This window comes from Pseudophryne corroboree, chromosome 1, assembly GCF_028390025.1.
Source record: "Pseudophryne corroboree isolate aPseCor3 chromosome 1, aPseCor3.hap2, whole genome shotgun sequence".
Classification (NCBI taxonomy): Eukaryota; Metazoa; Chordata; class Amphibia; order Anura; family Myobatrachidae; genus Pseudophryne; species Pseudophryne corroboree.
Window position 1 is genome coordinate 609,122,768 of NC_086444.1, and position 13,018 is coordinate 609,135,785.

The 13,018-nt window shown below is 42.3% G+C and overlaps 1 protein-coding gene across 2 annotated transcripts in view; it reads left to right on the forward strand.

Annotated features, from left to right (window-relative positions):
• Nucleotides 1-12,697, forward strand: part of R3HDM4 (R3H domain containing 4) — a 112,522-nt gene extending 99,825 nt beyond the window's left edge. The window contains exons 4-8 of one of the 2 annotated variants that reach the window (XM_063914376.1): nt 4,682-4,799; nt 7,274-7,359; nt 8,251-8,336; nt 9,953-10,008; nt 11,259-12,697. In XM_063914376.1, coding sequence (XP_063770446.1) covers nt 4,682-4,799; nt 7,274-7,359; nt 8,251-8,336; nt 9,953-10,008; nt 11,259-11,362 — 450 coding nt within the window. In that variant the 3' untranslated portion in view covers nt 11,363-12,697. The remainder of the gene's footprint in view (nt 1-4,681; nt 4,800-7,273; nt 7,360-8,250; nt 8,337-9,952; nt 10,009-11,258) is intronic. The other variant, XM_063914377.1, reaches the window with a different exon arrangement.
• Nucleotides 12,698-13,018: the final 321 nt, after the last annotated feature.

The following is a 13,018-nucleotide window of genomic DNA, read 5'->3' on the forward strand; positions in this document are numbered from 1 at the left end:
CCAGTTAATGCCGACAACTCGTCTGCTGTTCCTAGGGATGATTCTGGACACGGTTCAGAAAAAGGTTTTTCTCCCGGAGGAAAAAGCCAAGGAGTTATCCGAGCTTGTCAGGAACCTCCTAAAACCAGGAAAGGTGTCTGTACATCAATGCACAAGAGTCCTGGGAAAAATGGTGGCTTCTTACGAAGCAATTCCATTCGGCAGATTCCACGCAAGAATTTTCCAAAGGGATCTGTTGGACAAATGGTCAGGGTCGCATCTTCAGATGCACCTGCGGATAACCCTGTCTCCAAGGACAAGGGTGTCTCTTCTGTGGTGGTTGCAGAGTGCTCATCTATTGGAGGGCCGCAGATTCGGCATACAGGATTGGATCCTGGTGACCACGGACGCCAGCCTGAGAGGCTGGGGAGCAGTCACACAAGGAAGAAACTTCCAGGGAGTATGGACGAGCCTGGAAACGTCTCTTCACATAAACATTCTGGAACTAAGAGCAATATACAATGCTCTAAGCCAGGCAGAACCTCTGCTTCAGGGAAAACCGGTGTTGATCCAGTCGGACAACATCACGGCAGTCGCCCATGTGAACAGACAGGGCGGCACAAGAAGCAGGAGTGCAATGGCAGAAGCTGCAAGGATTCTTCGCTGGGCAGAGAATCATGTGATAGCACTGTCAGCAGTGTTCATCCCGGGAGTGGACAACTGGGAAGCAGACTTCCTCAGCAGACACGATCTTCACCCGGGAGAGTGGGGACTTCATCCAGAAGTCTTCCACATGCTGGTAACCCGTTGGGAAAGACCAATGGTGGACATGATGGCGTCTCGCCTCAACAAAAAACTGGACAGGTATTGCGCCAGGTCAAGAGATCCGCAGGCAATAGCTGTGGACGCGCTGGTAACGCCTTGGGTGTACCAGTCGGTGTATGTGTTTCCTCCTCTGCCTCTCATACCAAAAGTATTGAGAATTATACGGCAAAGAGGCGTAAGAACGATACTAGTGGTTCCGGATTGGCCAAGAAGGACTTGGTACCCGGAACTTCAAGAGATGATCACGGAAGATCCGTGGCCTCTACCTCTAAGGAGGGACTTGCTTCAGCAGGGTCCCTGTCTGTTTCAAGACTTACCGCGGCTGCGTTTGACGGCATGGCGGTTGAACGCCGGATCCTAAAGGAAAAAGGCATGCCGGAAGAAGTCATTCCTACTTTGATTAAAGCAAGGAAGGAAGTAACCGTGCAACATTATCACCGAATTTGGCGAAAATATGTTGCGTGGTGCGAAGATCGGAGTGCTCCGACGGAGGAATTTCAACTGGGTCGATTCCTACATTTCCTGCAATCAGGATTGTCAATGGGTCTCAAATTGGGATCTATTAAGGTTCAAATTTCGGCCCTGTCGATTTTCTTTCAAAAAGAATTGGCTTCAGTCCCTGAAGTCCAGACCTTTGTTAAGGGAGTGCTGCATATACAGCCTCCTGTGGTGCCTCCAGTGGCACCGTGGGATCTCAATGTGGTTTTGGACTTCCTAAAATCTCATTGGTTTGAACCACTAAAAAAGGTGGATTTGAAATATCTCACATGGAAAGTGACCATGCTTCTAGCCCTGGCTTCTGCCAGGAGAGTGTCAGAATTGGCAGCTTTATCTTACAAAAGCCCATATCTGATTTTCCATTCGGACAGGGCAGAACTGCGGACTCGTCCGCATTTTCTCCCTAAGGTGGTGTCAGCATTTCATCTGAACCAGCCTATTGTAGTGCCTGCGGCTACAAGTGACTTGGAGGACTCCAAGTTACTGGACGTTGTCAGAGCATTAAAAATATATATTGCAAGGACAGCTGGAGTCAGAAAATCTGACTCGTTGTTTATATTGTATGCACCCAACAAGATGGGTGCTCCTGCGTCTAAGCAGACGATTGCTCGTTGGATCTGTAGCACAATCCAACTTGCACATTCTGTGGCAGGCCTGCCACAGCCTAAATCTGTAAAGGCCCACTCCACAAGGAGGGTGGGCTCATCTTGGGCGGCTGCCCGAGGGGTCTCGGCATTACAACTTTGCCGAGCAGCTACGTGGTCAGGGGAGAACACGTTTGTAAAATTTTACAAATTTGATACTCTGGCTAAGGAGGACCTGGAGTTCTCTCATTCGGTGCTGCAGAGTCATCCGCACTCTCCCGCCCGTTTGGGAGCTTTGGTATAATCCCCATGGTCCTTTCAGGAACCCCAGCATCCACTAGGACGATAGAGAAAATAAGATTTTACTTACCGATAAATCTATTTCTCGGAGTCCGTAGTGGATGCTGGGCGCCCATCCCAAGTGCGGATTATCTGCATAAATTGTACATAGTTATTGTTAACTAATTCGGGTTATTGTTGAAGGAAGCCATCTTTCAGAGGCTCCGCTGTTATCATACTGTTAACTGGGTTTAGATCACAAGTTGTACGGTGTGATTGGTGTGGCTGGTATGAGTCTTACCCGGGATTCAAAATCCTCCCTTATTGTGTACGCTCGTCCGGGCACAGTACCTAACTGGAGTCTGGAGGAGGGTCATAGGGGGAGGAGCCAGTGCACACCACCTGATCGGAAAAAGCTTTACTTTTTGTGCCCTGTCTCCTGCGGAGCCGCTATTCCCCATGGTCCTTTCAGGAACCCCAGCATCCACTACGGACTCCGAGAAATAGATTTATCGGTAAGTAAAATCTTATTTTTAGTAAATATTTTTTCTCTTACATCCCAGGGGATACTGGGAATTTAGTACCATGGGCTATAGACTGGTCCACTAGGAGCCAAGGGCACTATAGAAGTTTGATAACGTGTGCTGGCTCCTCCCTCTATGCTCCTCCTACCAGACTCAGTTTAGAAAATGTGCACGAAGGAGCCGGTCACATCTCTGGGAGCTCCTGAAGAGTTTTCTGCATTTATTTTCTAAGTTTATTTTCAGGCAGGACTGGATCGCACCAGCCTGCCTGTTTCGTGGGACTTAGGGTGGGGAACGGCCTAACCCCACTAAGGGTTAATGGTCCCGTTCCCCGCTGACAGGACGCTAGCTCCTGAGGGAACTATTCGCAAGCCCTACCACGGCGAGCATACATTCCCGCAGCAAGCCGCCACCCCTAACAGAGCCAGCAGAAAGAAGAGTGATGAGTACTAAGCAGACGTCCCGGTTTATTGGGTCGCTGCCCATTATGGCGGCGTAAGGGTACGGAAACGCACAGCTCCCACACGGGATGAACTGAGTCTCCAGACTTAGTACACTGTAGTGTACACAGTACCCAGACTGGCAATACAGGCTTAAAAGGGGACTGTCTCCATTTTATGCGCCCAGACACACAAAGCCGGTATAAAGAAGAGCGGGAAGACCATGCGCCATCGAAGGGGCGGGGCTTCACTATGAGCGGATCCAGTTGTGAGAATAGAAAGTAAAGTACTGTAGTTTGCCAAGCAGGAAAGAAGTCAAGTAGGGTTTAAACTCTAAAAAGGTGATTAGGCTATTTTATTCACGTCAATAATATTGGTCCATCTACAAGCAGAGCATATCCCTGTATATAAAAGATTTTTAACCATTCTCCATTTCTCTTTAGCTACATAGTAGTATTGGTACATGTTGGCTTAAGCTGGCTATACACAGTCTCATCCAATTTCTGGCTGTAACTGTCACACATGCCATACAGATGCAGTAAATTTGACTGCGTTATTAGCTAGATCACACAATGGGGCTGATTCAGTTGTGGCACATGCCCCCTGCTGGACATCTGTGCGAATGGGCCTCTATCGGAGTTGTTCATTTGTTTCACTTAGCAGATGCCCATTAGTAGTTAATACGTCTGTCCGCTCTGGGTTTAGCCACACAAAGTCTCTAAACCTGTCTAAAGAACTTGATTGGGCGTCCAAAATCCTGATTTGGGCTATTTGGGCGGCCAAAGTACAGACTTTTTTACACCTTTTTTTTCACGTACCTCTGGAGGCTACGATAAAAACGTGACTGCCACAGCTGATGGGTGTCTGACCAGAGCAATAGTTGAATAGCATCAATAGATGTCCAGCAGGGTGAGTACACACCACAATTCAGTCAGCCACAATGAGTTCATGCGTGTTCAGATGTGGCCATTGTCTGACTACAATTACGATCTGTTCTAGTCAGTTTGGTCTCATATGGCCCATGTGGCTGTCAAAATTGCATCATACATTTTAATCAATTTGAAGTGTGGCAATGACCAAGCTAGTTATGTATTAATTTTGAACATAGTCAGTTTCAGGACAAATGGTGAAGATTAATGCTTTACAAAAATAAATGTTTTTCCCAGTTCTATACGTATCTTAATGTGTTTTAGCCCCTTCAACACATTCTCCATTTGGTACCATTTCAGTACTTGAGATCAATGCTATTTCTTAAATGGTTTTCAGTGTTTGATCTATAGGAAACTGTTTTGTATGCTGCAACAATATACTATGTCCCTTTGCCTGCTGGTTTGTAGAGTGTTCAAGGAGATGTTTCAGATTTAGCTGATGATGTAAAGAATCTAAACCATCACATCGTGCATTGTAACACAAGCACTTATCTCTTGATGCTGATTTCTACCCATCGTAGAGTTCTTCAAATATCCTTTTATTCTTTGAGCTCAATTGGAGTACCAATGGATTATCCTGTCACAAAGTGATTTTGATCTTGAGATAATGTTCTTTTTTTCAGATATGGAATGATTTTATGAATCGTACTGGAGAAGAACAGGAGAAAGTGCTTCTTTATCTGGAGCAAGAAGTGAAGGGACCTAGAGAGAGGGGTAGTAAGTCCAAAGATAAGAGGACAGGTACCGGAGGTCATTTATTGCCTTTATAGTACAGTCCATCTGGCAAACCTTTTCTATCCCTGTTTGCATCTTTATCTCCATGTGAAATTCTTCCCTGTTGTGCCACTTTGTTAGATGCATCTTTTGAACCTCTAAACTTAAAACAGAAGTGATGTGCCCCTAAGATTCACATAAATATGTACATTTGTATGAGCATTGACAAAACATGGCATTTTATTACATCTGGTGTGTAGCGGAGTGCTGGCTTTTTTTTAATCAGCTTTTTTTTGTTAGCTTTTGTACAGTATATTTTTCATACAGCAGATGTCTGAGGCATAGTTCAGAGTTGTTCAATATGAACAGCACCCTCCCTGTGACATTGGACCATTAGCGAAGGGGCACAAGAAGTGTAGCAAGTTGATGTTTACTGTGGGATTTTTTTTTCTTTTAGAAAGGATGCATGTTACACTGATGTAACTACTACATATAAATATCAAGTACCTACTAAATATCAAATATCAATAAATCTATGTTTAATGTATGCCTTAAGTATCACTAGATTAGTTTTACTTTTGGCCTGAAATTTGCTTGTAGGGGCTTACAGCCAGCCAGGACTTCTCAATGGAAGGAATTTTATGTGTATTAATATATATGAAATGTGTAAATGCAGTGTAGCAATATAGATTAGTGATGTAGTGAATGAAAAAATATAATTTCGAAGGAATGCTTCATGTCACCTTTGTAAGTTCTATTAAAACAAATACTTACCGAAGGAAAACAAGTTGATGTACCAGTGACACAGGAGTGCATGTATGACCCCCCCCCCCCCCCTTCCTTGTACCTCCTTGTCCACTTATTGTTAACTGTTACGTTTCCCTCTGAGCATTCTTACAAACCTCGCACATACTGCCACTTGTAACCTAACTCCTCCTCTGAGTTACAAACCCTTGCAGTCATCATAAACTATTTTCAGACATCAGTTACATGAACGTTGCTTCTCACTCCCCTCCTAAGCACATTCCCAAACATTCTCCCAAGTGCCTGCTGATGTCCTTCATTATCCAGTATTTATGATTACAGTAGTTTGTTAGATAAAGCATGGGTCATTTTTTTTTTTTTTTACTTTTTAGTGCATTACCAGTTCCCTAATATGTTTTATTTTTTTGTTTGTTTTATATAACATTATGGTATCGCATCAGTTTAGATATAAGCCAGATTTGTGAGTAATACCCTGACTCTAGCCATATTGGAGATTAGATGGATATTGGACAGTGAAAGATATTGATATACATGCATAAATATACACATACATGGTGGCCAAAATTTAACCTCTGTTATTTAGAGATGTATGTAGCTTGATCTAACAGGGAGACTAAGGGGTATACTCAGTACCTGGTCGGATCCTTTCCAACGGAAGGATACTACAGGTCAGCTCCTCACCCGTCCACACGGCGTCCCCGCTGCTCGTCTCCTCACCGGCGTCCCCGCTACCTCGTCTCTTCTCCCCAGTTCCGACAATGTCAATACGACTAAAAAAAAAAGTCGGATTGACCTTGTCGGAACCAGGGCCAAAACCTGTCTGATTTTGCCGCGGAAAACATGGATCCACGGCTAATCCGGCAATCCATGTGTTTTCCGACAAGTCGGGAATTCACGATTTGTCGGGGAAAAAACAGCCCCTGTTGAATAGGTCGGAACCCCTTCCGACCTAAACCTGTCTGAAACTGCCATCTTTCCGACAAGACGGCAGCTTCCAACACTTAATGAATACACCCCTAATTAGAACATGGGCTTCCTCCAAAAAAAGTCTGCAAAAAGTAATTGATTCAGTAGGGGGAATAAGGTGATGTACAGTGAAAATGGACAGACAAATGAATAATGAGACTAAACTGCAATGAACAATTACCTTTATTGTGTTATACAAATTATAACAATGCAATGTACAGCACCTTATTCCTCCTATCAACGACTTCTTGCACTATATGTTTTGGGATGTTTTCCTGCTATCTATGTCGTAGTAAGTCCCCTATCAAATAATATTGTGTTGTGGCGTTCTGATTGCTAGATCAAGCTACAGACTGCTCTGAATAGGGGAAATGTAATTAGGTTACTCTGTATACAATACATTGTGTGTGTGTGTGTGTGTATGTGTGTGTATATGTGTGTGTATATATATATATATATATATATATATATATATATATATATATATAGAGAGAGAGAGATTTATGTATATAGACAGATAGATCTGTGTTTGTGTATATATACTGTACGCTCAATGCATTCAATCACCAAAGACGTGTGTATATCGCTGCGTGACACACACCCAAGAGTGGTATGTCTGTTTCATAAAAAGGCCCCTGTCGTGACAAAATAATGCTACGCGGAGATGTAGGGTGAAAACGATAGAGATGCTAGTGTTTACACTTGTGGAGGGATACTGCTGTGTCTTTGTGATGATGTTTTGGTCACAATAACTGTGTTCTATTTCTTAGAGCATCCCGCTTACACCGCTGAGGAGTGTTACCAGAGGATTAGCCGCAGCCTGCGTTGCACTCTTAAAAGACGGCAGATTCCAATGGTAAAGCAGCGTTCTTTTCCACACTTTCTATAAAGTATGTAGAATATTGTGTAACTCTGAACCACATACGTAATTCTTGCAATGGAGGCTTCCCACTCACTTTGAAAAGGTATAGCATTTTTATGCGTGATACCAAATGCAAGTCATACTTGGGAGCCCGACCGCCGGCATACCGACAGCGTGGCGAGCGCTAAAGAGCCCCTTGCGGGCACGGTGGCGCGCCACACTATTTTATTCTCCCTCCAGGGGGGTCGTGGACCCCCACGAGGGAGAATAGCTGTCGGTATGCCGGGTGTCAGGATTCCGCCGCCGGTATAATGTGCGCCGGAATCCCGACATTCGGCATACTGAAGACCACCCGTACGAATAGCTTGGACATGTGATACAAGGTGATAGATATTGTCCCTACAGTCAACAGCCCTTGTTAAATAAATCTATCTCTTTGGTCTTGTTAATTTAAGTAGTAGTTATTATACAGAATTAATCAGTGCAAAACGAATACACAGTCTGCCAACTAGTGCTTTAGACTATTTCTCCATTTCAGGGCCTGCTTAACTTCTGTGTAACGGTTATATTATAAACATAATTATCCCTGTACAATGCTAAAGAATAGATTTGCACGGTGTAAATGAACAATAGTGATAATCCGTTTCAGAATAGTTTGCCATAGTATGTATAGATAGCCTACGTGAAGTGAAGTGAAATGAAATGGACTGTGGTGTGGATTGCACACTGGAGGACAAAGGTCACTGTTAGCAGAATGCTGGCGGCACTATCCCGGCACAGTACTATAAATATAAATTTAAACATGTCGTTTCCATATCATGATTAAAGTTGTAATGTATCCCAGTGCTGCTATTGTTTGGGTAACCAACTGTGTTTCTGTAACAGGGTACCCTGGAGTGCTTGGAAGAGGAGATGATGTCCTTTTTCTCAGTCAGCCCTGAGTCTGTGTACATTGCAATGATGGAAAACAGGTACCACATCTGTTTCTGACCATTTTCATACATCCACACTGGTTGATTAACCTTCTATTCAATGTGGAAGGGCTAAAACTATCATTCCGGCCATAAAAAGATCCTCTGTGTGTGTATGTATATCGATCTATTGATCTATCTCATAGGTTCTCAAACTCGGTCCTCAGGACCCCACACAGTGCATGTTTTGCAGGTAACCCAGCAGGTGCACAGGTGAATTAATTACTCACTGACACATTTTTAAAGGTCCACAGGTGGAGTTAATTATTTCACTTGTCATTCTGTGAGGAGACCTGCAAAACATGCACTGTGTGGGGTCCTGAGGACCGAGTTTGAGAACCTGTGATCTATCTATATCATTAACCCTGATCAATAGGTGTGTAGAGGACCATGAACTGGGTGGGGTGGGTGTTAAGTATAACCCGATAGGAGGAGCCGGGCAGCTGTGCTGATGTATTTACTATAGTGTGTGTGTGTGTATAGCAAGCAAGTGTGGGGTGTACAGAAAGGGGAATTATTTCCTATCATAAATAGTAGAAAAGAACTAGCACTCCCCAGACATTAAATGGTTGAATGTATCCAGTTATAATTCATTGTTTCAGTCTCTTGAGATTTGTCCTTGGAAAAAGCAGGACTGCAATGCCTGTTTAAGACTAGATAAATATCACCATTTAATGTTTGGAGGATGCTTGTATGTATGTGTATATACGTGTGTGTGTGTGTGTGTATATATATATATATATATATATATAGTGTGTGTGTGTGTATATGTATGTATGTATATATATATATATATATATATATATATATATATATATATATATATATAAAATGTCATTTTCTCTAGTGTTCTGTGTTTTTCATAGTGTACAAGTACAAACTAAAGTAGCAATATTAGCATTGATATCATTGTACCAATCTAGCAAGAATAGTATAAATGAATCGTTCCTAAAATGTAATACTGATGTCAGAACAGGGATCAGTTATAGACCAGTGATTCTAAAGCTGGGTACTCAAACGATATATACCCAGCCGACACATCGGAACCTGGGGACACTTTGAGCAATGTTAATGAAGCACAGAACATCATAAGCATACTACAGGATGCTAGCGATATCGTCAGGTTTGATGTGCAGCACATCAAACCTGTCAATGTCACTAGCGACCATGGTCACCTCGCCCAATATGCGCCTTTGTGAGCGATACGTTGTGTCGATCGGACAGTATATCGATCAGTGTGTATACAGCTTTACACTTATATTACTTGGAGTAAGACGAGACCAATAAAATAAACAAAAGCAACACAGCAGAGTACAAACATATCATTGGCTTTCTTTCTGGTATTATGAAAGAGTAAATGCAGTTGTGTGGATAAAAGTATGAAATAGGGGAAAAAATCTACAGTTTCTGTGGTTTATTGGGAAGACGAGGCTTGTTTTTCTGCTTTTCCTTGCTCATGTAATGGCAAACTAATTGTTAACCTTTCATTTCTTTTCTATTTAACTGTTATTTTAAAAGAATAAAATGTTGAAGTGTTTTATATAAACTGTTAAAATACTCGTGGCAGTGCTGCTGTGCAATACACACTTACTGTTTCTTATCTGGTTCTCTCGCAGTTACCAGCGCCTCCTGTTGCACGCTGTGTGCCAGTACATGGATCTGGCCTCTGCCAGTAAGGACTCTGGGATTTGTTTTGGGATGTTAATGCTGGATAATTATGGAAAAGGAAACAAATTTACGTCTATTAGGGACATGTTTATCTCCCAGTACATGTGGTCTATATGTTAGTACTAGTCCTGCTGCCAGCCCTTTTCTCCCTTCTCCAGCAATAGACCAATGTGAGCGTGCAGTGCCACCTACCTGTACCACAGGAACTAAAAGGCACAAGAGCAAGCTTTTAGTACTGTACACTTTCACTTGGCTTTCAATATTCAGTGATGAGAGTTTGTTCAGGTGATTAATTATATGAATTTATTTTAAACCAACCTTATAAACTTAATGTAGAAAATGAGATGAATACTTCTATTATTCCGCATGTGAAGGCCATTTGCAAAGTGCACTGTATGTGGAGGAGGGAGATTCTTCTAACAGAGGTCTGCATTTTATGCTGACTTGTCTTATTTGTGTCCACTCCTGGTGTCTTGCTGTATTTAAATATGCAGGATTTCTGGAAGCGTAATCCCCATTGTGACAGTTGGCAAACATTTTCTTCCGGGTGGGAGGAGGGGTTCTTCTGTGCATCTGAAATGATCAGTGCACTGGCTTATTTATATATTATCCCATATTAGCCTTTTATTTTTGTTGCAAAGGCATCCAAACCATTTTTACATTTTATTGTTGTATATGCCATCACCACCTCATTAGATATTCCCCCAACTGAACCACCGTTGCAGTAAAATTCCCTTTCCTATGCATTCACAGCTCATCGCCTCTATTAAGGTCCTTGGTACAAGAAAATAGACAACTCTTTGAATTGACCTCTAACATATTTATCTTTAATACTTAGGTAACTGTTTTCCAAACTAACCAAACCTAGTTTTTCAACCTTCTCTTTATAATGTAAATCTTCCCTTTTGTTAATAAGATTGCTCACCTCTGTACCTTTCATACAGGTAGTTGCCAAAAACTATACCCCATTTTTAAGACTAGATAGTAACTTGCACAGTTGTAATGCTGGTTCTACATAATGTGCATTTATGCCCTGTTTAATGTGCAAGTAGCATAGTTATTAGCATAGCCACAGTGCAGCGCTACATAGTTTAGTTACACTGAATTGAATCTGCAGTTTGTCTCTCCTATAGCAAGTTACTATCCTGGGCTGTGCAGATGACACTAGGCTATGTTAGGTAATAAATAATATAGACACCTTGATTTATTGCCAACTAATATCATCATCCTCCTTTTCATCTGACTTCTTCTTAGGTTCCAACTCCCATGGCAAACGTCTGATGCGTGTGGTGAACAGGAATGGCGATTTCTGCCCACCAGAACTGCTCCTCTCCTCTTACCTCCAGATGCGCTTCTGACCCTTGATGAGACTTAATGCAGGAATTTATCCAATAGCATGTTAAGTCTCTATCTGCCAACATCCCTGTTCTCTGTTGCTCTGCACATTGTGTTATTGCTTTACTGTGATCTTTTAGTCTTGACTATTAATGCTTTAAGGTTAATAATGTTTATGCATTTTCTGCATTAGGGTTGATCTGTTCTATACCAGTTGCAGGGTCCTGGCAGAGAGTTTACTTCTCCCATCAGTTATATTGCATCTGGTAGCGCACAGCTGATCAATAATATTTTGCAGAGTGATAAATGGCAGATGATCCAAATTATGGGCGATAGTCAGTACTTGCCAGCACCAGTAGATGGCGCCCAAGGGGCTATTCAAGTGTTGCTTTGTTCGGGCACCCTGTTGTCGCCGGCATTTCAGCTCACACCCTACCTCCTACACAGGGGGTGGGGAGCTGAAATGAGCGAAAAATTACCTGTTTGATCGCTCAAACAGAACTTTTCGTATCACGCCCATTCGTTTGGTAAAGAAACAATAGAATAGAATATCTCCCCCAAAACCCCAGTCCCGATCTCCCATCAGTTTTAGGTGGGAGATAGGGAGCGATACACAATTAAATATCACCCTAAGAGTGTGTTATGTATAATTGTACATATATGTGTTTGTATAGCTGGCCACACAAGCAGGCCAACAGTGTCTCAAAGCCAAACTATATAATGTGACTGAGACATTCGGGGGCAGTGAAACCTTGCAGTCGCCTGGTATATTTTAGAGGTTTATACATTTTCAGGGTACACATCCATACAATTAAATGGGTGTCTACTTTTAGACAACACCTTCTGGAGAAGAAAAAAATCTCTCCTCTTTTAGGAGCCCACCTGTAACAGCCACAATCCAGCCTTGAGCTGGATTGTGTGGCAGATCTCTTACTTGCCCTATTTGATGTAAGCAAGGGTGCATTTTAGTGATTCGGAATTGTCCATTTTTTTAATGCCTTCTACTTCTCTGTGTGCAAAATGAATATCTGACACTTGAGCACAAGGAAAAATTGGTGCTATTCTTTAAGAAATGAACTAGGGCAACAATGTTGTGTATGCCCTTTTAACCTTACCACATTGTGGTAGCTTAGACCATACTTCTTATGTTATAATGGTGTCTTATTACAGGGTATAAAATGGTACAAGCATAAGGATTGTCACTGTGCTATCAGGTTGTCTGAGTCATTACATGACATTGGGAATTTACTTCCTGTGATGAAGATTGCATGTAAACAGCTGTGGTGCTCATTAATGTGTACATGTGGAGTGAGAACTAGTGTACAATGTCACCTCTGTAATAAAAGGATACCTCACAATATGGTGTTTCTTGTGTCTTGTATTTATTTTATATGATACAGGTAGATTTAATATTAGAGGTAACATTAGAGTTGGAAAGTATGCAATGTTTTGTTTCTGCGAGATCCCCAAAAAATGATTTTGGGTACATATCAGTAGGCCTTGGCGCTTCTTGAAGAAGCATAGACTGGAAAACTGTGAGTTAGCCCTTTTAACAGCCCATGTGATCCACATCCATATCCGTGTTCCCTTGGTAAAGTTCTGTTTGATCTTTATTCGCATGTCATGAGACCTAAGGATTTATGCAGTAGCCCAGGAGTTGCAGACTGTTCGGGAAATTC